Consider the following 25,251-nt stretch of genomic DNA (forward strand, 5'->3'; position numbering starts at 1 on the left):
AATGGACATTTACATTTCATATACAGTTACAGTATTCACAATAAGACTACACAAGACAAAGGCATTTGTAGATAGTGCTGTATGCGTTCAGTAAATAATCAACTCTTGATTGTATTAAATTTCATTTCGACCAGTGATGCTACAGAAAGAGACAGATGGCGAGTCATCTCCCATATTTTGCCAGCTTTGTTACAACTCATGATATATTCAATTATTTTTTTTTACTGCAACCATTGAGTTTGATTCTTTGAATGATTCCTCCAGCATTCAGGAAGTTGCACATCAGTCAAAATAGCAGCGTTTATGTTATCTTTTGAGAAAGCTCGAGTCAGATTTGCTTTCAGGCATCTACAAATGAACCGCCTTCATTTTGTCTGAGAGGGAGAAGCTGACCGCCATCAAAGCAAAAACACCTCAGCTTTCACCAGCAAAGGTAATGTTTTCGTTGCCACTGATGACTGAAGAACTTCCCTGCATCTACAATAATCATTTATTTTAACAGTATGTTGCTGTATTTTGGGTTTTCTGAGTAGAATAACTAGTTTTATGTTATTTGATAGCATGTTGTTTTACGAATAAAAGTTGATAGATTTTTTATTTAACAAATACTTACGAGAAGATAAATATTTGAATGTGTTAATGTTCTCTAATTGGTTAGTTTTCAATTCAAAATCACCATTAACATTTACAAACGTTATGCACTAACATTACTTGTTATCACTCCTTAGCTTAAAGCCAGTGTTGCTCACTCAAAGATACAAACTTCAACCCAGCTCCTGCTACACTCGTGGCGTCCGTGTGTGCGTGAGCTGTTTGTCAAAAAACGACCCTTTTTATCAATAAATGACAGTTTTCCACCGCTATGGGTTAATTAATGAATCTTAATTTACATGAAAGGGTGTAAATTCATTTCACTGCAGTAAATTAATTGTGGCAGGGCTCACAAAGAAACACACAAATCAGTTTTGTTTATACCTGAACAATAAGAAATATATAATATATAAGAAATACTGTAAATATAGTACTATGCAAAAGTGTGGAGGCACCCTTCATGTCTTTATATTTTCCAATAAAATGGAAAATAAGTGCAGCAATTTGCTGAAACGTGCAAATCGGCTGGTTGTGGGCACTTAATTGCAGAATAGATTTCAGGTTCCCCCTTTTGTTTTAAACACAAGAAATGTTTGGCTTATTTGGGGCAGTCCTGTTAAGTCAGCTTGGTTTTTTTTAAATATCCACATTGAGATAAATTAAACCATTCTCAGACTTTGCTTTAATCGTATGCAGTTTTTTTAGATATAAAAACACAATTTCACCAAACATTTATTATCAGAAATCACTTGTCACCATCTTAAGGCAACAGCTTCTCCAAGAGTTTTTGGTGCTTCAATACACACTGTACAGTACATACTGGACACACACATTCAAGAGCCACTCACTGAGTTTTTAAGGTTTACTTTAAAGAAAAAATGGCTTGGATTGTATAAACTGGGTTTTCAGAACAATTATGGTTTATACAGTACACGCACACACATGGTACACAGTCAATTTACAGTAAATCTGGTGTTTAAAAATGGCAAATATTTATCAATTTTAACCGTAAGCTCTTAAATCTCCTCCTCTGGTAAACCCCCGAGGTTTCCTGCACGGTTTGACCTCTTTGCTGTTCCTCCTCACATCATCAACACCTCAGAATTCTCCTTGAGAGGCTGAGAACCGCAGAGTTGACTCTGCTTCACAAAGGTAAATATTTCCTCAGCTCAGGCACCTTGCCACAAGATGCTCGCACTTTATAATTTAAGCGGAGGAGATGTTGATGTTTTCATGTGTCAGTGGGCCGATAATTCTGTTGGAACAAGGGACTCTTGATGCTTCTTAGCACCGAAGCGTAGTGGCTTGGAATGAGGTGTGTTGGAGTTGGATGCTGTCTAAGCAGGAAAGTGGAATTTTTTACTTTTTGCAGCGTCATCTCTGCAAATATCTCCTCCACCACACCTTCATCCTCCTACAGCCAAAAAAGAAAAAAAAAAGAAAAAACTGCACATATAATTAGTAATTCCCTCAGCTGTAAGAAATAAAAGACTCTGCAGCTGCACCACTGATTTCTTCACAAACCACATCTGGAGCCAACATTAGAGCCTGAAGAAAAGTATCTGAAAACAATGTTTTGGGGAATCTGTAAAAAACTAATATACGAGTTGATTAAGGAATGTAAAAACAAAATATGATGACAAACGGTTCTGATCTGATTTAAGACTTACTCCCCCCCGAGGCAGAGATGAAGCATTATTATCCTGGCCTACGTTTAGTTTCTATTCCTGAGTAACTCGCCTGCTGGCTTATTCAGAAAACCTTAAACTTTAATCAATAAAAGCTTTGAAAATATAGCAAAGATAAAGCTTCTAATGTTACATGTTGCCTAACTTTGTTGTTGGAAGCGTATGTCGGTTTCTTATGTGAAGATGAGGGAAAGAAACTCAAAGCACATTTACAATTCAACATCCTGATTTTTTATAAATCCATTTACTTTTTATTTTGGGGTGAAGTATTGACAGGCAACTCATTTTTGCAGTTGGACTTGTATAGAGCAAAATCGCCATGACGCCCAACTGCTAAACAGCTGCGACATAATGACACAGGGTGCACATGTGCAGCAAAGTAAAAGAATCCAAATCTCATGAGATGTGAGTTTTGAACTGAAACGAGTACAGAGAGAAGCTTTCTAATATCAAACGATGCTTTGTGCTTTTCCAAACTATGTGCAAAGCTCATGTTGAGCCAAGCTGTGCCACAAATAGATGTTCACACTAGATTTTGTACAATGGGCCTTGTGGGCCTCTGTGTTTGATCAGTTCACAGACCTCTAAAGCATCTTTCAAATTATTAGCAGTGGCCATTAGATTTAAACGTCCCACTCAAAAGGTCAACAATAATCTAAACATTTTATACCTGAAACGCACTACATAATGTAACCCTAGCACTTCCTACACGTCAGAGGTTAGGATGACTAAAGTCGATGATCAGATGGGATTGAGAATTTGTTCCCTTTTGTGTGATATTTTCATAAGCATACCAGCTAATCGCACAGGTACTGAAAGGGATAACCCGACTGAGAACAGAAGAAACAAAGCATGAAGACAAGGTCCTGTCACTGCAGACATGCTTTTCAGAGGGCTGTCTGACACTTAAAACAACAATCTGTAATTCTAACACAAGCATTTAGACTGTCTCCTGTTATTGTATTTGCAGCTGTTCAGCCGTGCTTATGGCATTCTGATAAAGCATCGGCCTGACAGCTAAGGTTTCTGTGCCTATATCAAACCACTACACTTAAGCCAGTGAGAATAGGGCCCAGGGGCACAGTTATTGTTGGGTCTTCAGTATTGCATTTTTAAGTGTTAACTTCCACAACCTTCATTGAAACACAACCACGTTGTGAAGTACTCCACTTCCCCAAAGTGCAATGCAGCAAAAAACAGGCTTCCTCATTATGTAGCTTGGATGTACTGTTGGCCTGTCCAGGATTTACCATCTACCTCTCATCCAATGGCAGCTAGGCTCCAGCCCCCACAACTCCAGAGTATCAGTCAATTTATAAAGCAGAAGAGCAGTGGTGCTGACCTGCAGTTTAACTCAAACTTCATCCTCAAAGGAGAATTCTTCAACATCTGTTTAATTGTGAGTGTTGACTGTACAGTGAGCCCACCTTGGCCTCAGCCATGGCCAGTGAAAGAGCTCATGTAAGAGCCCCTGAACATCCACCTTACTTGTTAGCTTTTTGTTATCAGCGTAAATACAGGGAAAATGACAGAAAGATGGAGAAGAGGTTTTTCAGAAGTCCATATCCCAACCGGACAGCTCTTCAGGAGGACTGTCCTCATCTGGAGGATAGCTGTCAAAGTAAATGTGATCTGTGGGCCCCGTGAGCTGTCGTGGAGGAAAAGACAAGGAGGGGGAAAAGGCTGAGAATTAGATTTCTTAACAAACATCCTGAACAGTTAAGACTCTAACATTAGTGGAAAACAACAGGTGGCGCACCTAATTGCAAAAGAAATCCTGGAAATCAACAATCAGGGATTCAAGGATTCCAGTGGGTTAGAGCCACATTGTATATTTTCCTGCTACCTGTGATGTTTTTGCCACTTGAAAGACTACATTGTACTCGACTGGACGTACATTTGTACTTACTTCTCTTCTGAGTGGAGATGATAGCGTCCTCGCCTTCAGCCCCTCCCAGTTAAAGCCATTAAACCACCTTCAGCAAAGTGACAGAAAGCAAATGATGAATATGTCTGGAAGTAAATCCATCTTCTTCAAAAGGGGACATATGACACACTTTACACTGTTTTCAAAAACCAACTAGCATCTCAGATGTTGGAGAGCTATTTTCCTTTGACTTTAGGCCTAACACAATAAGTAGAAACGATGTCATTAGCCTGTGTTGGGATCACTTTTAAAAATAGGCATGTAAATGCAATAATTCATGACTGTACTGTGTGTCATGTTGACTTAATAAAAGAAAAGTAATCCCAAACTGAGATACGACTGCAGTATGTGATAAACCTTGATGTTTTTTGCATCCCTCTGCTATTGTTCAGCGATCTGATTATCTGATTGCTGAGGTCATAAACTGTGGACCCACATCCATAATTTTCAATCAGCGTCAGTTTCCACTGCTAATCTTTCCACTGAGATCAGCAACAAAACGAGCCCATTCCTTCTTACCTGTGCTTCTTGATATCAGTTATTCCATTTTTGAGGTTGCCCAGTCGTTCTGACGGATTCCGCCTGAAATGTAGCGCAGAGTTTAGGTACTTTATTCTGCACACATGCCATATAATTACACTTCTTTGACTGGACAAAAAGGTTAAACCTTGTCAGCAGTGCAGGGTGTAAGCAGAATTATCAGATTTTTGTCACATAATTTGTCCGATCATCAACCATCATCAGTTTTTGTTCTGAGGACTTTTTACTTCCATATTTTTGAATGCTGCCCGTGGAGTGAGGTACCTGCATAGCTTGCGTATGAGGTCCTCAGGTCTCTTGGCAATCTTCTTTGGGAAGTCCATCTTTTCTATGCCTTTCAATATGAAAGTGTACGTCATCATCTGGTCACCTCCTGAGAATGGAGGACTGAAACAGGCAGATTTTTAACGTTTTTCTGTCTTTGAGAAAGCATTCAGCGGCGCTCTCTGCTCAGGACAGCAAACAACAATTACTGCAAATCAGCTGCAAGATTGAAGTGATAAAAAGAAGAACGATTATGAGGCAATTACCTCCCACAGAGCCTGGCTGCAGATTGGAATCAGATGACCACAAGCACTGACCTGCCAGTAAGAAGCTCAAACACCAGGATGCCCAGAGACCAGAAGTCGATACTGAAGTTGTGCCCTTTGTTGAGGATGATTTCCGGGGCTACGTACTCCGGTGTGCCACAAAAGGTCCACGTCTTCTGACCACATCTGATCTTCTTGGCAAAACCAAAGTCAACCTGGGAAGGCAGGGAAATATAACTGAATTAATTAAAAAAAAATACCAAAAAATGATCAATAGTATTAAAGGGCCTTTCTGTTAGATATTTAGAGTTAAAGAAGCCATTCGGTGACATTCATGAAGATCAGAAAGAGAACTTTTCAGCCTTGAGAACTTAAAGCTTTTTTGTCTACCACCGATTTGATTAGATTTGACAACTTAGAACAACAAAAAGCACACTAATCATCACAGGAGATCAAACTGTTTATAGTTAGTATCAAAGAACAATTTGAGAGAAAGACGCTGCCAGCTTTGGTTGCAGCTCTTTCATGCAGAATATGTTGGCAGGCATAAGGATTTGTGAATGGGGAGCTGCAATCAAAATATGTCACAAAATGTCTTAAAAAAACATTTCTAAAACCAGCATTAAAAACCTTTCTGACAAAGCTCTGTTTTTCCCCTCATACAGGGGTTAGATTGGGGGGATTTCTGAAGAAGGGGAGCTTCACAGTCACAGATTTTACTGGAGAAAGTAATTTCACCTCCACTGTATTTACGAATCAAACGTCTCAAACTAAATCTGAGGCAACTGAAGTTGTCTCTACAATAACCTAAAGTATAACAAAATGTGTTTTTATTAGGCTATTTGTTGTTTTTTTCTTTAATTTATATTAGTCATTAGAGCCGTTCATGCTTTTTTCGAGGGCTTTTTTTCCCCCAAGAAGCTAAAAGATTATTTCTGCCCCGTGTCTTCTGCAGTTCTTCTGAGGTCTAAGGTTAAATGTAGATGAGACAAATTAAGTCTGTTGAGATATGTCACACCTCCCTGAACAGCAGCTTCCAATCAATCAAACCAGGATAATGCACATCAGCTTCTTTCACAAAGATTCACTGTTGTCTCAAAAGTACTACGTCCCCATCAGGGCTGTTTTGAAATTTCTCTCCTGGAACTCACTTTAGCTTCTGGAGCGACGAGAGGACCCTGAACTGAAAAGGCAGGAAGGTAAGGAGACTGAATAATTTCAATAAACATACAACAAAACCAAAGCCAAAAGCACTGCCGGTGTAGGTAATCCAAGAAAAAAGACATGAATTCAAAAACAGGCTAGTAGGAAAAAAAATAAAACAATCTCACACTAACAAAACAAGAATGGAGCCTACAATGACAGAGCATCTGGCAACAAACAGTGTGAAAACTAAAGGGTAACTTTAATAACACTGAAATAAGTGCTGAAGACAGTGAGAGCAGGTGAGCTAATAAAGAATGAGGAGCAGGTGGGGAGAGTGGAGACCAAAGAAGGAGGCAACTATGGAAAACATATTTTTTTCTTTTTATGATATTGAGATATCAATTCATAGAAAACTTTTCTAAAGTTAAAAAAAAATAATAAATTACACAATATACACTCAATTTGAGCATTAAATACCTCAACAGAATGGTACAGATGGCTCAAGCACGCTTACTTTCAGAAGTCTTAATAAGATGCAGTTAAGCCACTGAAGAATCAGTTCAACTAAAGAGTGGAGCAGGATATTAAAGGATTAAGAAATAGAAAGAAATTCAGCAAAGATCTGACGCTGAACCCGAGAGATGCATCTGGACCTTCAGCTGATCCATCTATTGTTCACTGAAGCCGTTCTTAAGGAAGGGAAACAGGGAGAAAAGGCTGAGCTGTGCCAAAGGACACAAGAAGTGGACTGAAAATCAGTGGCAGCAGGTCTGATGGAGGGATGAATCCTCCCCAGAGCCCGGAGCTCAACATTACTGAAGCAGTGTGGGATCATGTTGGCAGAGAACGGAACAAAAGGAAGTCCACATCCAAAGAAGAGCTTTGAGATGTCCTTCAAGAAGCCTGGAGAACTATTCCTGAAGACTCCTTAAAGAAATGAATGCTCTTACCAAATATTGACTTCCAAGCTTATTACAATTTTACAAACTCTATTTTTGCCTTAAATACTGTATTTCCATTTATGTTTGCATATTCAATATATCGTTGAATGTTTTTCCATTTTCCTACCAATATATAAATAAAAGAGGGGTGGCTCCCAACTGTTGCACTGTAAGCTGCCCTTCTTCTGTTTGTACGCTTTGATACTCCTGACAGAGGCTACTGACAGCAAACTCACCAGTTTGATGTATCCCTCTGTGTCCAGCATGAGATTCTCAGGCTTCAGGTCCCTGTAGAGGACACCTTTCCGATGAAGGTACTCAAAAGCTTCTGTCACGCAACCAACGCAGAATTTGGCAGTGGGTTCATCAAAGCTCCCCCTGAAGACAACAAAGACAAACTTTCTGAATCAAATCCTCCTCTGGAAAGATGGCCGAGAAGCAAAGCATCTGAACAATTTACAAGTGGACCACAGATTCTTTATCCCAGATCTGAATTCCCTCGTGGGGTGAAAGCCTTACAGTAACATAATGTTATTCTACAGACAGTAAGCTGAGAGTGGTGTCGCTGTGCTTATCTCACCTGTCTCTGAGCAGACTCCAGATCTCTCCACCCAGACAGGCCTCCAGCAGCATGTACACATATTTGTTATCCTTGAAGGTGCGATACAGTCTGCAGAAAACAAGTCCAGTTTGCTTTAGGTTGAAAATAGTGTTGTGTTTGTGAGCTTCTGTTGCAATAGTTATTGGTAAATGGTCGGTCAGGTCAATAGACGGATTCAGTATCACATTCAAAAGCATTTGAAGCTGCACCACACTGAAAACACACACGACCTTAAATCTCAGATCACCTCCCATCAATCCTGATCAGAAATCAAACAAGGACTCGCAGCATAGATAGAAGAGGTGAGCAGGAGGCTGAAGAATGGCTTTAATATCTGAATCTGTGCCACTGCACACTGACATCGGATCATCGAAATCTCACAAAAGGCAAAGAAAAGCTGCTGTTGGAATATTTCATAAAAAAATAACTACATTTTCTGAGCAGACATCTTTATATCTGCCCCTGCCATTCTACCCCACAGAGGAGATGTAATCTGCTCCGGGCCTCCACCGTGATCTCATCAAACCCTAATAAGCGCCGCACTGTTTTTCCGAACTAATAGGGCAGAGATTCATCATGTAGGATAAAGAATGGAGATCTGTTCAGACGCTGAGCAGGAGGACTGACTTGACAACGAAAGGCGAGCGAGCCTCAGCGAGGATCCTCCTCTCCGAGTGGATGTGCTCTTCCTGCCTGTTTTCCACGACGTGCTTCTTTTTGATGATCTTAAGTGCGAATGTGATGTCCTCGTCCTTCACCTTTACCTGCAGGAGGATGTAGCGCTGGTTAACAAAAGACTTTGTCACTTCTCAACACAGAAAATATAGGATCTGTTCTTATGGCAAAGGTAAGTTGCCCATATAAGAATGAGATTAATCAATAGTAGTGCTGGCTAATAACAACAGTCAAGTTTAATGTGTTCAGAACATGGTGAGCAGTTTGCCTGTTTGTTACTTTGTTTATCCAACTTTCTGACATGTAAAAAATTTTTTTATTGCAAGCAAATTCTGGAGCTGAAGGGAAACAAAACAGAGTTTCGCACACCGGAGATTACAGGGAATCCCGTAGAAATTAGTTGACTCGCATACTATCACATATATGTGGAAACAAGGTCAAAAAAAGTCTAAAAGTAATGCACCTTTGATAAAACTAGGTAATATAGCCTCATACTGTGGCACACAGTGTATGTTTACACCGAAAAGCTCAAAAGTTTAGACTCTGCGCTGGTTGCAAACTTTGATTAAACACAATGACTCTTCCCCACAGTGACAGGAGTTACAGTGTTGGACTGTATCTCTGTCACAGCAGTTTTACATGCTGCTGCTGTGCTGATAAAAGTAAGAATGAGAAGCAGAGGAAAGTGAAAACAAGTACAAATCAAAATCAAATCAAATACTACATGATACATTGCCTTAATTATCCCTGTTGTCAGAAGTCAAACAACTCAGAATTCTGTTTGTGTTTGCAGTTCTTTAATTCTGCCAACCATCAGATGAGTTCGGATCTTACCAGCTCCACACGTCCAAACCCGCCGACCCCAAGAGTGGCAATGACCTCGAGATGATCGAAGGGCCTGGCTGAAGGGAACGCCGACACCATGTCTTTCAGCTGGAGGAAATCAGGAGACAGTGGCTGACTCTGATGGCGAGACAATGACTTCCTGGACGGACACACAGAGAGGAAGCAGGCATGCATTAGACATAGAATTCTAAAGGTGACACATTTATGTTAATGTTTCTATCCATGATTTACTCAATATATTTCTTTTCACTGAAACAAATGAAGTTTTGTCTTTATATTGGCTCATTCTTTGCACCTACTTGGCATTCCTCTTCTTGTCGTCCTGATCGAGTGCCGCCACGTAGCCTTGGAGGTGCTTCTGCAGCTCATTGAAGTTACCCACTGTCTGATCAAATGTCCTACAAAAACAACAACCGTGTCAACGGTGCAGCCACTGGAACGTTGTTTTTTTTTTTTATCACAACTGATAGTGCTGATGTATCCCACTCGACATAATGTCATGTTCGCATTCCTGAGAACAATGCTTCAAATATCAGGATGCTCACTCTCTGTCGATGACGAGGCACTCCACGCCGTTCTCATCCGCAATGATATTGGCCGACCTGACATCATCGCTGAAAAACATCGGTACAGCACACATGTAAGCTTGCATACATATCCGAAGCCTTTTGATATTTTGATAAAGATATTAAAAAAAGAAAAAGAAAAGTGAGTCACATGGAGTTTGCTGCACTGCATGTGGCAGTACAGATGTAATCAGTTGCATTCAAACCTGTTTCTTCTTGTGTTTTCTTTATTGTTTTAAAGGAAAAGTTGCTTCTGTCGTGTTTTATTTGGCAGCTCGCTCATGCTCGAACTATTTTCTTAGCCACCTCACAGCCGTGGATAAACGTCCGCTCAGCAGTTGAATCGGACTTGCTATACTCCACACCACTTGATGGTTTCGGTGACGGAGAACATCCAGTCTTCAATAGAACTCAATGGGATTTACAAAATGTCAAATAAAACACGACAGAAGCAACTTTTCGCAACATAATTTGATATGGATTACCAGTGCACACCAGTAACCACTCCGGTGAGTTGATGATTTTGAAAACGGACATTTATGGTGCTTTTACGGACCTTTTTGGACATGCACCATGCTTGCCATTCTGAGGCAGGTTGAGATGATTCAAAATTAGGCAAATACCGGAGACAGCAGTAAACATCAAAAAAGTGGTGAGGGGGGTTCTAAAACATTGCAGAAGACTCATAAATGAGGCTTAATGTTGAAAATATCGCAGTTCTCCTTTAAGTGAAAAAGCAGATACCATGCTTTTTTTTTTTAATACTCATACTTGCCTTATGAGGGCCTTTTCTCCGAAGTAGTCTCCCTTTTGCAGTGTGTTGATAATCTGCGGAAACTTGTTGGCCCCTGTGGTTTGGGTCACCTTCACCTGCACAACACAGATTTCTTGACCTTTCAACACACTTTTCATGTCTCCAGTTCAGCTTTTACATGTGCTTTTCATTATCTCCGAATATTTTCACACACATTGTAAAAACTTCAAATGCGTCAACCCTTGAAAATTGACATATTCGATTACAGTAATTCAAATCATGATGTGATTAAGCGGCGTTTGTGCACCTTGTATTTTCTTGACCCGCTGTCCAAATACACACATTAATGGTAAGAGGGTTTACATCAGGAGTTTCCGTTCTGCTTGTCGCTCTGCCTACCAGAGCAGCTGCCTTCAACAAAAACACTCCAGCAGCCTGGATTTTTGTGAAACTTCTCTGTAATTTGTGAGGCTTTAAAAAAAAACAGTGGCCCACCACGGTCGAGGTCAAACATCCCACTCATGGAACTGTCCCGTTTAAGAAAGCCACAATGACATCATAGCCATAATGGCCTGCGTGTGTTTTAGCTAAGTGTCCTGTTTGACCTCAGCGACCCTCACTTCCTCTGGTTTTCCTGGTGGCAGCCACTCTCAGAGTTTATTCCCTCACTTGTCAGGGGGTACAATGGGGGGATGGAGGAGCCATTTCCTGTATTAGCCCCCTTCCTCCCAAACAACATGTGTCTCTCCCTGGTTTAGTTAGCTTAGAGTTTCGGAGCTGCTGTATCACATTGGCTCATAATGGCATTTTGAAAGTCCCCTGTGGACAGCTCTGGCCCCTCTACATCTCCCTTCGCTCCCCGGTGTCAGGTTGCTGACTTATCGGACAGACAGGTGGGTGAGTCGCAGATCTGCAAACCCCCCATACTCTCACACAGTGTGATCAACATATTGTTGGCCAAAACAGGAGCTGTAACAGGAGAAAAATAGATTTGTGTTAATTCTACATCTTTTGGGCATTAATTCTGTCAGTCTGACATAACCAGATATAGAGCATTGTCCATTAAAGGTGGGGTAGGGGATCTTTTTCTGGAAATTTTTTTTACATATTACTTGAAATACTCTTCACACCCCCATTGCAACCAATTAATTAAAAGTTTTGACACAAATATGAAAAGTTTTAGTGGCCTCTAGAACGTACAACCTAGGAAAAACACTATCCAATCATACTGAACGGACCGTTAACAATGATTGGATTCTGATGCCATCTATCAAACTGCAATCTGCTCCTCCCTCCCCCTCCTTCCCCCTGTGCGCGTACCCTGCTCCGTGAACGAATTACGCGTCCAGAAGCTTGGCAGGAAGCTAAACTAGAGCCAGCTTGGCTAGCACCTGGCATTATTAAACGTATAGTTATCATATACTAAATACTAAATACGGCAACGATCGATGCTTGTTGTCAGAACAGCGCTCGTGCACCTTCGTGTGCTCGTGCTCGTGTGCGTTCATGTACTCTAGAGGCGTGCCTTCGGGGGGAAAGTGAAGAAAAGGTTTGGGACTTTTTACCTGTGTATTTTCAAAATGCAGCTTCGCTGGACTCAAAATCCAGGATCTCCTACCCTACCTTTAAGTCTAATTTAAATTCACAAAAAGGCTCATAAAAGCTGTCCAAGGTACTTTAGCCAGAGAATCAATTATTTTACTGGTCAACGTTGCCATCAATATATCCTCTTGTATGCATTGGTCTGTCTGCAGTACTGAAGTGTAGAAGTTAACACAAGATGAATAAAACCTGTGACTTTGAGAGTCTAGTTGTACTCGTGAAGCCATTTAGCACAAATGCTGAAAAATAAGAGGAGTCTTTACTGCAAAGACTGAAGCAGCTTTCCAATCAGTGAAATAGATGCCACACAGGATTATCTAACCAAAGCACCCAGGGATTCATTTTGTTGTTGGAGGGCAGGATTATGTCTCATACCTGTTCGTAATGCACTTTATTGCTGCAGTCTGAAAATATCTCAGGAGTTGCTGCAGAGCAGCTTGTGTGAAATATTTTCATTACTGGCAGAAATGAAAGCAAAAATTATGACTGATAAGATAAGCTGAGTTCCCTCCCCGATTACATCTATTTGGAGATATCTGATTTAAAACAGTAACATATATGACGATGGAGGCCCCATTTAAGAGCGGGTGAGCTAAAATAAAATTGCAATTTACCTCATGTTAGTGGAGGCCTTGAACATCTTCATGGGGAAAAAAACTTGGACACAAAATAGCAATTTACACAGAAATGCATAGGTTGTTAAAGTCAAACTTTGAGAACTTACAGGGTGGACTTACAAGCCCCTTCCCCTCCCTCTCTGCTGTGCTTAAGCTTTGATTCCTAAGCCTCTCCTTATAGTTTCTCATATATGCACAGATTTGTAATTAACTGGAAAAAATGCATTCATTCACACTGGTTAGAGATCAGCGTCAGTGACTGTCCTCGTTGTTGTTTGTTTTCCCTCAAGGTGGATTTGTGCAAGTTTTATTTTAAGCTGTAGGAATTAGAGGAACCTATTTTTTTTTTTTTTTTTACCACAAACTGTCAGTCACAAGTTTTATCAGATCATATTAATTATGAATTAATTTCAGCAAAAATTGCAAGTGGTTATTTGGCATATTTTAGTTAAATCATTTTTCCAATAATCAAAAATTGTACAGAATGTTTGTCAGAGATACAAAGTTTAGAATTAGTTACTAAACGTTTAAGCTTGAGTGGTTGAATTGTATTTATGTGTACACAGAAATGATCAAATATGTTACCTTCCCTTGTGCGATGATATAGAAGGTGCTGCCCTCCTCACCCTCCCGGATGACATACTCTCCTTTGTCATAGTATTCCTAAGGGGAAGGAAAAGAGTGTGGATGGGAGAGGACAACAATCAGAGCCGAAGCATTACATTGATTTTAACCATTGACCCAGTTGGCCTTATTCCTGGTCGTCAGTCCCCTGCGGTATGAGAGCTGGAGTTCAGCCATCAGACAACTCTGTCAGTCAGAGCTCCTCAGCTTGTTGATCAGCTGGGAAATGACGGGGCCCGTGCGATAGATAAAATATGGATGTGAGTCAATAATAATTGATATGTTTTTTATGTCTGCCACGGGAATACTTAGCTAGAATTTGCCATAGGTCGATATTTGGGTATTACAGCATGGTTTATATTAACAATGACCTATGATTCTGTGGAAATTGGCTACGTGAAAAAAAGGCCATGATCCCAAACGTTTAAAAACTGTATGAATATGAACCTAAGAAAACCAAATTATTTTGTCATTTTTAAGCAGTTGATAGCCAGTTGTCAGATACACAGTCAGATGGCATGGCTCAGGGTTAATACATCGAAAGAGACCTGTTTAAATGTTAAAGTATTAGGAGTTGGGTCAGCTCCCGAATGCCTTTAGAACTTATCATGCTGCATCATGGAGGCGGTATATCAGATCTGCCCAAAAAGATTCCTGTCAGGAATTCAATGAAAAACTATTTAATCTTTCCGAGATTCAAAATCTAGTGAAACATGGAGTCTTTAACAAGGTTAAAGGAACTGTTAAAGCAACGGCAATCATGTTCTAAGTTTGCCTTAGACGTTAAAAGATGTAATATGATGATGTAAGGGTTAGTAGCTGATGATCTGTCATTCTAAACTGTGATAACAAACACTGACAGAAATGCCCAGCCTACACATAAACTGTGATATTCAAATAAAATTTAAAATATTAGTTGCTCAATGACCAAATAGAACAAAGCAAGATGTTCTTAAAGAAATCAAAATAACATATAGACTCTTCTAAGAATAATCCCCTTCAGTTATGTCTACAAGTGTGCACAGACACACTGTGTCTGTTTTGTTTTTTTTTGCCATGTTCAGGAAGTCTTTGGTCAGTGTGATGAAATTCTGCATTTTTCAAGAAATGTGTTAAATTCGGGATGACATTTTCTTGAATTAAACACCAAAATACAGTACCGAATGCTCTCTCAATCTGCTGAGCTCTCATTCAGAGACAGATTTCATCCATTTCATCCTGTCAGTCACAGTTTTTCTAAACCCAACCTATCACACCATCCAAAGCGCACTGAGACCAGGCCATTGATTCAGCGAGCTTCCACGTCACTGTCAGTTTTTTAGCTTTTAATCGAAGGTGCAAATAATCTCGGTGACCAGGATGAGATGTTATTTGGGATAGATGCCAAGGCAACTGTTCACTGCTGCGATCCATTCGACTATTTAGAACTTTGTTGAAAAGTGTTCCAAGCGTATGGATTCCCTGATGTTTATCGTTGAAACTCTTGAGATAAGTGGCATTTTCCTTGAGCGTTCGAGATTGTTTATGTCCCGTTCATGCTCGGTGAGGTGAGTTTAACCGGTCTGTGACAGCGGAGACAACATACAAAGGTTCTGTTTATAAGGACTGTCGTTATAGTAATGATGGTAGAGTTGGTTTGTTATACCAGGTCACCTAGGTTTACTCCTGAAATAAGCCAAAGAATGAGGACTACTTAGTGTTCTCAACAATCGCATAAATCCCTTCCAGTTTGACATCTGCACCTCCATTAGGTTACAGTTCCCCCCTTATCAGGCAAGAGAATCCCTTCCATCAGAAATGACTGAATAAGGAAATCCACCCACAGTTGGGAGCAGCAGGACAATCAGCCACTGCAACAAACGTCCTTGAAGTTTTCATTGTGAAAAGACACTGAGGAAGGCTGTTTTTGACCCGTTTTCTGTTTCACAGTAGTAATACAATGCTTGGTCTCCTGCTTATTTCAACATACACAATTGCCCACATAAATTCGCGCACACTCTTGTATCGTCTCACACCAAAAACCTGTCACTCGCACATCTTTAAGAAATCACTCGTCCCCCATTTGAATAAACACTTTCTGGGGCCTTAGTCAAATAATTACGGTAACAATATACAGCACCCGGCGTTGACAGGAATAATATCAGCTCTGTTCGTCAACAAGGTAATTTGTGAGTTCTTGCCAACTGGAGCTAGACTGAATATGCTGACATGTGGTAATGGTATATGGCCAAATGCTAATGATATTTTGACAGCAGCTATCTGCAATGCCGAGGCTCCCATGAGCTGCCAGAGGTTTGTGCAACAGTGAAGCAATATAATATAAAAGTCAAATTGTCCCTGCTGCAGAAATGTAGATAGTTTGACAGAATAACTTACCACCTCGAGGCAGTCCACTATTTTGCTTAGCTTGTCTTCTGGTAGATTAGCCAATAGTGAAACACTGACAGCAAAAAAAAACAAAAGGAGACATAAGTTGAACATCGTAATTTAAATCACAATGCAAAAAGGGATGACTTGTGCAAAAAACTACAGTTTTACACAGAATCTGTCATACAGAAAGTTTGCTTTAAAAAAAAGAGTTAAATAAGTTGCTAATATGTTTTAACCTTTACACACCATTACATAATTTTTTAGCATCATTACTGATCAGCTTAATTGTAATTAGAAAATACTAGAAACACTCAAAAAAAAAGTTGAGAAAGTCATGTTTACCAATGTGTCACATCAGTTTTCTTCATAATGACACTTTTTAATGATGTGGGTACTGACTGTCGTAGTTTTTTAGATGGAAACTATGTCCATTCTTGCAAAATTCAAGATATCAGCTTGAAAATATCACAATTGTTCTGCTGAAATAACCATTGTACTGAGATTTCACCAGACTCTACGCATCATTCCATATTCTGCTATGTAGAAGCTGAAAGCCGCTCATTCAGTACATTAAGTAGTCAGTGAAGACGCTGACAATTGTTTGTTTGGATTTGTGTCCATTAAAGAAAGGCTCAAACGACCTTAAAGCTTACAGATTTTTTTTGTTTTTAATCGATCTATTTATTGGATTGACTGGAAATAGAAATTTCTCTGAGCCTAATACACTATCTTTTGGATTACTTCCATGTAATATCAAATTTTTTGTTGTCACCAGATGATAATAAGACTTGGGGCTGACCTCCGGAGGAAGTTGTGGTGCTGTTCGTGTCGTGTTTCAGCCGTCCTCCTCATGATGTTCTGGAACACTTCCCGGTCCAAAGCCCATGTCCTCACTTTGTTCACCGCTGTAAAAACAACATGACATGCACTGATGCTGCTGCAGGTTCTGACTTAAAGCTGACAAACTACTTAATCTGCAGCCTTTATCAGTTCATACTATTAAGGGCTGTTTTCAACAGAACATTTGTCAATGTCTCATTGGAACTAACAACAGAAAGATTAATCTTTCCTGGTTTTATTAAAGCCCCCTCTCATAACTACCGAAGTGCATTGTTTTGTTTTGTTGATTGGACAGAGGAGGTGAGAAAAACTCTGTAATCTGTCCTCTATCTTGATGGTGAGTCAAATCAGCTTTACAGGATCTTTGTGAGAGGCCTCTGTTGGTGCAAGAAAGAAGTAGTTGTAAAAGTTTGACATGTACCGGTAGCAAAGAAGGAGTTCCCCTTTATCTGGTTTATCTGTTATCATGACTTGTCAAACTGTCAAAGTCTTTCCAGTTCACCCCGAATATTGAGGTTAAGTTGGTGCCCCTCCCCCAAGGACCACCAGCCAATTTACTTGGTCAAATATACAAACCCAGACAAAGAGAACTCACACGTTACATGGTATGTGCTTTTCTAAAGGTCAAGGAGATAAAAACCAAACAAGACGCAAAAGCTGGGCATGTCGTGCTAAGCCTTTGTCAACATAACCATTAAAGAGCTTGTTGACATCATGATGTAGATTCTCCCGCTCTCAATCTTCAGATCTTTAAAAAGACTCAGATGAAGGTTAGATGCATCCATCCATCCATCCATCCATTATCTTCCGCTGGTCCGGGGATCGGGTCGCGGGGGCAGCAGCTTGAGCAAAGAGACCCAGACGTCCCTGTCCCCGGCCACTTCCTCCAGCTCTTCTGGGGGGACCCCGAGGCGTTCCCAGGCCAGCCGAGAGACATAGTCTCTCCAACGTGTCCTGGGTCTTCCCCGGGGCCTCCTCCCAGTGGGACGGGCCCGGAACACCTCACCGGGGAGGCGTCCAGGAGGCATTCTCACCAGATGCCCGAGCCACCTCATCTGACTCCTCTCGATGCGGAGGAGCAGCGGTTCTACTCCGAGCCCCTCCCGGATGACCGAGCTTCTCACCCTATCTCTAAGGGAGAGCCCAGACACCCTGCGGAGGAAACTCATTTCGGCCGCTTGTATTCGCGATCTCGTTCTTTCGGTCACTACCCACAGCTCGTGACCATAGGTGAGGGTAGGAACATAGATTGACCGGTAAATCGAGAGCTTCGCCTTCTGGCTCAGCTCCTTCTTCACCACGACGGGCCGGTGCAGAGCCCGCATCACTGCAGACGCCGCACCAATCCGTCTGTCAATCTCCTGTTCCATTCGTCCCTCACTCGTGAACAAGACCCCGAGATACTTGAACTCCTCCACTTGGGGAAGGATCTCATTCCCGACCCGAAGAGAGCATTCCACCCTTTTCCGGCTGAAGACCATGGTCTCAGATTTGGAGGTGCTGATGGTCATCCCAGCCGCTTCACACTCGGCTGCGAACCGCTCCAGTGAGAGCTGAAGGTCACGGCCTGACGACGCCAACAGAACCAAATCGTCCGCAAAAAGCAGAGACCCGATTCTGAGGTCGCCAAACCGGACCCCCTCAACGCCCTGGCTGCGCCTAGAAATTCTGTCCATAAAAATTATGAACAGAATCGGTGACAAAGGGCAGCCCTGACGGAGTCCAACCCTCACAGGAAACATGTCCGACTTACTGCCGGCAATGCGGACCAAACTCTGACACCGGTCATACAGAGACCGAACAGCCCATATCAAGGAGTCCGGCACTCCATACTCCCGGAGCACCCCCCACAAGAGTCCCCGAGGGACACGGTCGAACGCCTTCTCCAAGTCCACAAAACACATGTAGACCGGTTGGGCGAACTCCCATGCACCCTCCAGGATCCTGCGGAGGGTATAGAGCTGGTCCACTGTTCCACGGCCAGGACGAAAACCACACTGCACCTCCTGAATCCTCCTCTCCAGTACCCCCGAAAAGACCTTACCAGGGAGGCTGAGGAGTGTGATCCCCCTATAGTTGGAACACACCCTCCGGTCCCCCTTTTTAAAGAGGGGGACCACCACCCCGATCTGCCAGTCCAGAGGCACTGCCCCCGATGTCCACGCGATGCTGCAGAGGCGTGTCAACCAAGACAGCCCCACAACATCCAGAGCCTTGAGGAACTCAGGACGGACCTCATCCACCCCCGGGGCCTTGCCACCGAGGAGTTTTTTGACCACCTCGGCAACCTCAGCCCCAGAAATGGGAGGTCCCACGTCCGAGCTCCCCAACTCTGCTTCCTCATCGGAAGGCGTGTCGGTAGGATTGAGGAGGCCCTCGAAGTACTCCCCCCACCGACTCACGACGTCCCTAGTTGAAGTCAGCAGAGCCCCGCCCTCACCATACACGGTGTTGACGATGCACCGCTTCCCCCCCCTGAGCCGCCGGATGGTGGACCAGAATCTCCTCGAGGCCGTCCGGAAATCGTTCTCCATGGCCTCCCCGAACTCCTCCCAAGCCCGAGTTTTTGCCTCAGCAACCGCCGAGGCTGCGTTCCGCTTGGCCTGTCGGTACCCATCAGCTGCTTCCAGAGTCCCACTGGCCAAAAAGGCCCGATAGGACTCCTTCTTCAGCTTGACGGCCTCCCTCACCACTGGGGTCCACCAGCGGGTTCGGGGATTGCCGCCACGACAGGCACCGACCACCTTGTGGCCACAGCTCCGGTCGGCCGCCTCAACAATGGAGGCACGGAACATGGCCCATTCGGGCTCAATGTCCCCCACCTCCCCCGGGACATGGTTGAAGCTCTGCCGGAGGTGGGAGTTGAAACTCCTCCTTACAGGGGATTCCGCCAGCCGTTCCCAGCAGACCCTCACAATACGTTTGGGCCTGCCAGGTCTGACCGGCTTCCTCCCCCACCAGCGGAGCCAACTCACCACCAGGTGGTGATCAGTTGACAGCTCCGCCCCTCTCTTCACCCGAGTGTCCAGGACATACGGCCGCAAGTCCGATGATACGACTACAAAGTCGATCATCGAGCTGCGGCCTAGGGTGTCCTGGTGCCAAGTGCACATATGGACACCCTTATGCCTGAACATGGTGTTCGTTATGGACAATCCGTGACGAGCACAGAAGTCCAACAACAAAACACCACTCTGATTCAGATCGGGGGGGCCGTTCCTCCCAATCACGCCCCTCCAGATCTCACTGTCATTGCCCACGTGAGCATTGAAGTCCCCCAGCAGGACGAGGGAGTCTCCCGGAGGAGCACTCTCTAGTGCCTCCTCCAGGGACTCCAAAAAGGGTGGGTACTCTGAACTGCCGTTCGGTGCATAAGCACAAACAACAGTCAGGACCCGTCCCCCCACCCTAAGGCGGAGGGAGGCTACCCTCTCGTCTACCGGGGTAAACCCCAATGTACAGGCGCACAGCTGGGGGGCGATAAGTATGCCCACACCTGCTTTACGCCTCTCACCGCGGGCAACTCCAGAGTGGAAGAGAGTCCAACCCCTCTCGAGGAGGCTGGTTCCGGAGCCCAAGCCATGCGTCGAGGTGAGTCCGACTATATCTAGCCGGAACCGCTCAGCCTCGCGCACCAGCTCAGGCTCCTTCCCCAGCAGAGAGGTGACGTTCCACGTCCCAAGAGCCAGCTTCAGTAGCCGAGGATCAGACCGCCAAGGTCCCCGCCTTCGGCTGCCGCCCAGCTCACATTGCACCCGACCCCCATGGCCCCTCCCACGGGTGGTGAGCCCGTAGGAAGGGGGACCCGTGTCGTTTCTTCGGGCTGTGCCCGACCGAGCCCCACGGGCACAGACCCGGCCACCAGGCGCTCGCCGGCGGGCCCCACCCCTGGGCCTGGCTCCAGGGGGGGGCCCTGGTGACCCGCGTCCGGGCAAGGGAACACGGTGTCCATAAATATTATTCATCATAGGGGTCTTTGTGAGCTGTTCTTTGTCTGGTCCCTCATCTAGGATCTGTTTGCCATGGGTGACCCTACCAGGGGCTTAAAGCCCCAGACAACATAGCTCCCAGACTCATTGGGGCACGCAAACCCCCCCACCACGATAAGGTGACAGCTCAAGTCAGATTAAATTCAGGAGGCCAGACCCTGTTTAGTGTTTCTATGGGAACATGATTTTAAATAGTATCAGACAAGCTGGAAACCACAGTTTCACTGAAAAATATTCAATATTACAAATAACACAAAGCAAACATCAGGGTTAAGGAGAGCAGCCTGTTATCGCTCCATTTTTCTGAGCCTTAAGTCAGCAACAGGAATCAGAAAATCTCATTGGCCTAAATTGGCTGTTTAATATATCAGGTCACTAAGGTGCAGGCTTGATTTTCACTTGCTGTTGCTTCTGTCCGTGCGTCTCACTCATGGGTGGATGGGTTGGAATCCTATACCATCAGCTTAATTTGATTTGAACAGGGGTTATGGCTAAACAATAGTGTTCTGCAGATTGAATTATAAGGAATGCCATGTTAGTCAGTATCAAACAGCAAGTGTCTATCAAACAAAGGAATACCATGAATTAAAGTCATGGGATGACTATAAATGCACAGATGATTTTATGTAGTTAAATAGATGTTTTTTTGTTTTTAAATGTTCATTTTTCAAAGGAAAACTTATTATTTTCTTTATACTGCATTTGTTTGAAGACAAATTAATTATAAAATTGATCAATGAAAAGTAAATAAAGACCCCCAAAACAAATACAAATTGTTCTTGTTACAAATTGAGATAAAAACCTTCATTAATTGTCAGGGGGCTCAAAGTCAAGGCATTAAAACCTGTTTAAAACAAACTCACATTTGTCACTGTTTTTGTTAAAGGATAAAAAAAAAAAAAGAAGTTAATTTGTTACTAGATTGCATTCCATGTCAGCTGATAGTGGAATACCTAACTACAGCACTGACTGTAATAGTGTGTTTTCACTGAAGTGATTAATTTGTGATTAATCATGACTAAATACACAGAGAAATGTGATTAATCACAGCCACCATGTATACGATGACAGCAGAACAATACCGAAATCCTTGGTTTCCCTGTCAGAAGTCCTACCTGATTCTTCAAATTGAGTCCTCTGACCGCTGACTTGTGCAGGTAAGACACTAAGCACATTATTATGAAAAAAAAATTGTGTTCGTCCAACCAAAACTGGACTTTTGAAACGCATCTAAGCATGTTAGCCAGACTGACTCAAAACCAGACTAACACACCCAGTGTTAGTTAATGTTAGTACAGCTGAATTCCCAATAAAGCTTCTCTCATTCTCATATTATTGAGTTTCTTTTGTCAGGTGACTAAACATTTCAGAAATTGAGAATCAGCCCAATAAGACTATGTGTCAACACGAGGTCACTTAAAGCATTTCAACACTTACTCTCTGAAAATCTGGATTTTATAACCCCAGAGTCATCCGACAAAACCAACATTCAAGTAACTTAAAGACAACATCTGTGCGGTGAATTAATCAATATTTACATTTACTATGATCTCCCAAAGCGAAAATTAGAAAAAGCAGAAAATCGAACATTTTCTCACACAGCGCCAGACATACTTCAGTCAAGAATTGATTTTGCTCAATACTGTGACACTGTATACTGGGACGAGAATGGTGGTCCAGTTAAATGGCCAGTCTGTAACCGTAACTTGACTCGATTGTAAATGTAACTGTGCTGACTGACTGCTCGGACCTTAGTACTTCACACAGTCCCATTTCAAAATAACCAAAATTTCCCTTTCGAGTCTGAAAGAGCCAAATGAGTAATATTGTTGGCCTGGGCAGTTGAAAACACAGGAGCTGAAACTTGCACTGAAAAGAATGGGGCACTGTCCTCTTAATACATTTATATCAGTTAATAGCAGAGTTGGGACCAAGTCACACATGTGCAAGTCTCAAGTCTTAGCTTTCAAGTCTCAAGTAAGTCCCAAGTAATTTTTTCTTGGGCAAGTCAAGTCAAAGTCAAGTCACCTTATTATTGCAATTTTACCTGCAGAATCTGATCTAAATAAAGTGAAAAGACAAGATATAAGTAACTGTCAGTAAACATCATTGGCCAATGTGTCCAGCCTGTCCACCCCGTATCATATCAAGCTAACGTTAGCTAACTACCGACTAGGCTAACAGGATAATATTAGCTAATTTGACAAGCACTTACTGGTCAGAATGGATCTTCAAATGACGAACAAAGTTCGAAGTTATGCTAGATGCTTAACACTCAAGTCATTCAAGTCATTGTGTCTCAAGTCAAGTCAAGTGCCGAGTCTTTAACTTCCAAGTCCGAGTCGAGTCTCGAGTCTTTTATTTTTTGTCAAGTCAAGTCACAAATCCTCAAAACAGCAACTCGAGTCGACTTGAGTCCAAGTCACAGTGACTCGAGTCCCCATCTCTGATTAATAGCAACATATACTTTCACATTTTGTTTCACTTTGCCTCCGGGCTCTGTGTTGCATCCTGCAGGGGAGTTTGGCTTGCACCACTCATGATGTGTGACTCCTTAAACTTCTGAAATGCACTATAAGTCATGTGAACGCACAGCCTGGGTTCACTGGGATGAGGGCAATGACAAAGGGAAGGACTAGGAGACTTAGACTTATTGGACTTGTGTTAAATGACGTTTGAGCATGTCTGTGACGTCACATATTCATACCCTGCCGGGCGTATTATGTTTCATGATGATGGCCCCTTAAGTTTCACAAATCAATTTGATCTTTCAGTGTTTACTGTGGAAATGTTGAAGTCTTTACCTCGCACTGATGCTGTCCGCGTGCAGTTGTAGAGGATGGCTAATTCCCCAAATGTGGTCCACACTGCAATCGATGTGAGCAGTTTGCTATGCTGAAACACATCCAGCTTCCCGTCTGAGAATATTAAACAAGGGCAATCAAAACTTTTTCCTCACATTGAGGACAAAAACAAAAATTCAGGCAACAGACATATTAGGGGAATATCATTCAGAATGTTTCAGACAGAACCTGAGAAGAAAATATCTGTTAAATATCAAGTGTATGTTACATTTTAACTTGGCCAGTTTGTGTGTGAATGGCAAATTTCACCACTAGCCACTCTGGCAGCAAACCAGTCACTACTCTAGGTCATGTGGTCATTTGAAAAAAAATCGGGTGCCTGGTTACTTTGAGAGAACTGGCGATGAAGCTTGGGGACAAACCAGTATATAAAACCCAAAAAATAACCTTCTACTGGTTTAGAAGTAAATGATAAACCTTGTTAGGCTCCATCTACTTAATAACACTGTGTATGTGTGTGATTGTATAAATGTGTTATTGTTCAGATTTAACTTTTCTCTCTCCTGCCAAGAGCTGGTAAATCAGAGGAATGCATTCAGTTTATACCTGCCAAGAATACGTTTCTTCCACCAACATAATTATAATCTACATTCTTCCAATGTAGGCTAGTCGAGCTTTCAAAACAGCACGAAGATCTGCAAAAGTTTGGATGGCATGGACCTGTGTAGAGCAGTGGAACCCGTCGAAAGCTTTATTTTTGCAGAGCTGCTGTCTTGATTCGATTGGTCCGTTGCCAGAAAAGCTGTACGAGGCCAAGAGGGCCAAAGAGCACATAAAAACCATATGATCTCATTTCAAAATGCTACAGAAAGAAGTTACTCTCAAACAATAGGTAAGTAATAAGTACGTTTTTTTTCATCAATTACAACGTAAGCTGCACAATTTGGAAAGCACACGGAGTAATAAAGTTAAAAATAAATCCTCGTAAACATCTGAAATAGTCACTTTTTTGATTGAAAGTTAGGAACAAAGCTTAGTTTGAGATAATGTCATAATTTCTACCTTGTATTTTTAAGATTCAGTAAGAACTAGAGCTTCTTAAGTAAAATTAAACATTTTATTAACGTAATACATGAATTATGGGGGAAGAGTAAGTTTTACTTAGGTTTCCTCATACAATTTAAATGTTTAATAGTTGTATGTACATAAACCTAGAAATACTACATAAACTTTACTCTGAAAGTGTATCGTTAAAATCTACTAAGTTACTTCATAACAGCAAATACTACAGATATATAAAATTTACTTGAAATTTTAGAGTAAAATGATGTTCCTACCTATGAAAAACGAGTAGACTTTACTTAATTCGTTTAAATAAATATAACTTAAAACTTAGATGTAATTAAGTAAATGTTACTTAATATCTTCAAAACTGTTATGTTTTATGGTAAGTAAAATTTACTTGATACTGGCAAGTGAGTGTTACTTGATACTGCAGCATTAAATATTACTTAAATCATTTGAGTGCAAATACTTACAAAGGGTTTTTTAAGTAAATCTTACGAGTTGTTTTTTTCAGTGTGCAGAACAAAAAGTCTTC

General features: G+C 42.2%; 1 protein-coding gene across 1 annotated transcript in view; it reads right to left on the reverse strand.

The window, feature by feature from the left end:
• Nucleotides 1-1,372: 1,372 nt before the first annotated feature.
• prkg2 (protein kinase cGMP-dependent 2) overlaps nt 1,373-25,251 on the reverse strand; it is a 32,261-nt gene continuing 8,382 nt past the window's right edge. The window contains exons 4-19 of the mRNA XM_075467245.1: nt 23,652-23,765; nt 16,818-16,923; nt 16,025-16,088; nt 13,610-13,687; nt 10,827-10,921; nt 10,031-10,099; nt 9,785-9,883; nt 9,474-9,624; nt 8,592-8,728; nt 7,944-8,033; nt 7,600-7,741; nt 5,328-5,491; nt 5,011-5,133; nt 4,726-4,788; nt 4,189-4,255; nt 1,373-3,927 (exon numbers count right to left, since the gene is read on the reverse strand). Coding sequence (XP_075323360.1) covers nt 3,832-3,927; nt 4,189-4,255; nt 4,726-4,788; nt 5,011-5,133; nt 5,328-5,491; nt 7,600-7,741; nt 7,944-8,033; nt 8,592-8,728; nt 9,474-9,624; nt 9,785-9,883; nt 10,031-10,099; nt 10,827-10,921; nt 13,610-13,687; nt 16,025-16,088; nt 16,818-16,923; nt 23,652-23,765 — 1,658 coding nt within the window. The 3' untranslated portion in view covers nt 1,373-3,831. The remainder of the gene's footprint in view (nt 3,928-4,188; nt 4,256-4,725; nt 4,789-5,010; nt 5,134-5,327; nt 5,492-7,599; nt 7,742-7,943; nt 8,034-8,591; nt 8,729-9,473; nt 9,625-9,784; nt 9,884-10,030; nt 10,100-10,826; nt 10,922-13,609; nt 13,688-16,024; nt 16,089-16,817; nt 16,924-23,651; nt 23,766-25,251) is intronic.

Source organism: Odontesthes bonariensis, chromosome 6 (genome assembly GCF_027942865.1).
Source record: "Odontesthes bonariensis isolate fOdoBon6 chromosome 6, fOdoBon6.hap1, whole genome shotgun sequence".
Lineage (NCBI taxonomy): Eukaryota > Metazoa > Chordata > Actinopteri > Atheriniformes > Atherinopsidae > Odontesthes > Odontesthes bonariensis.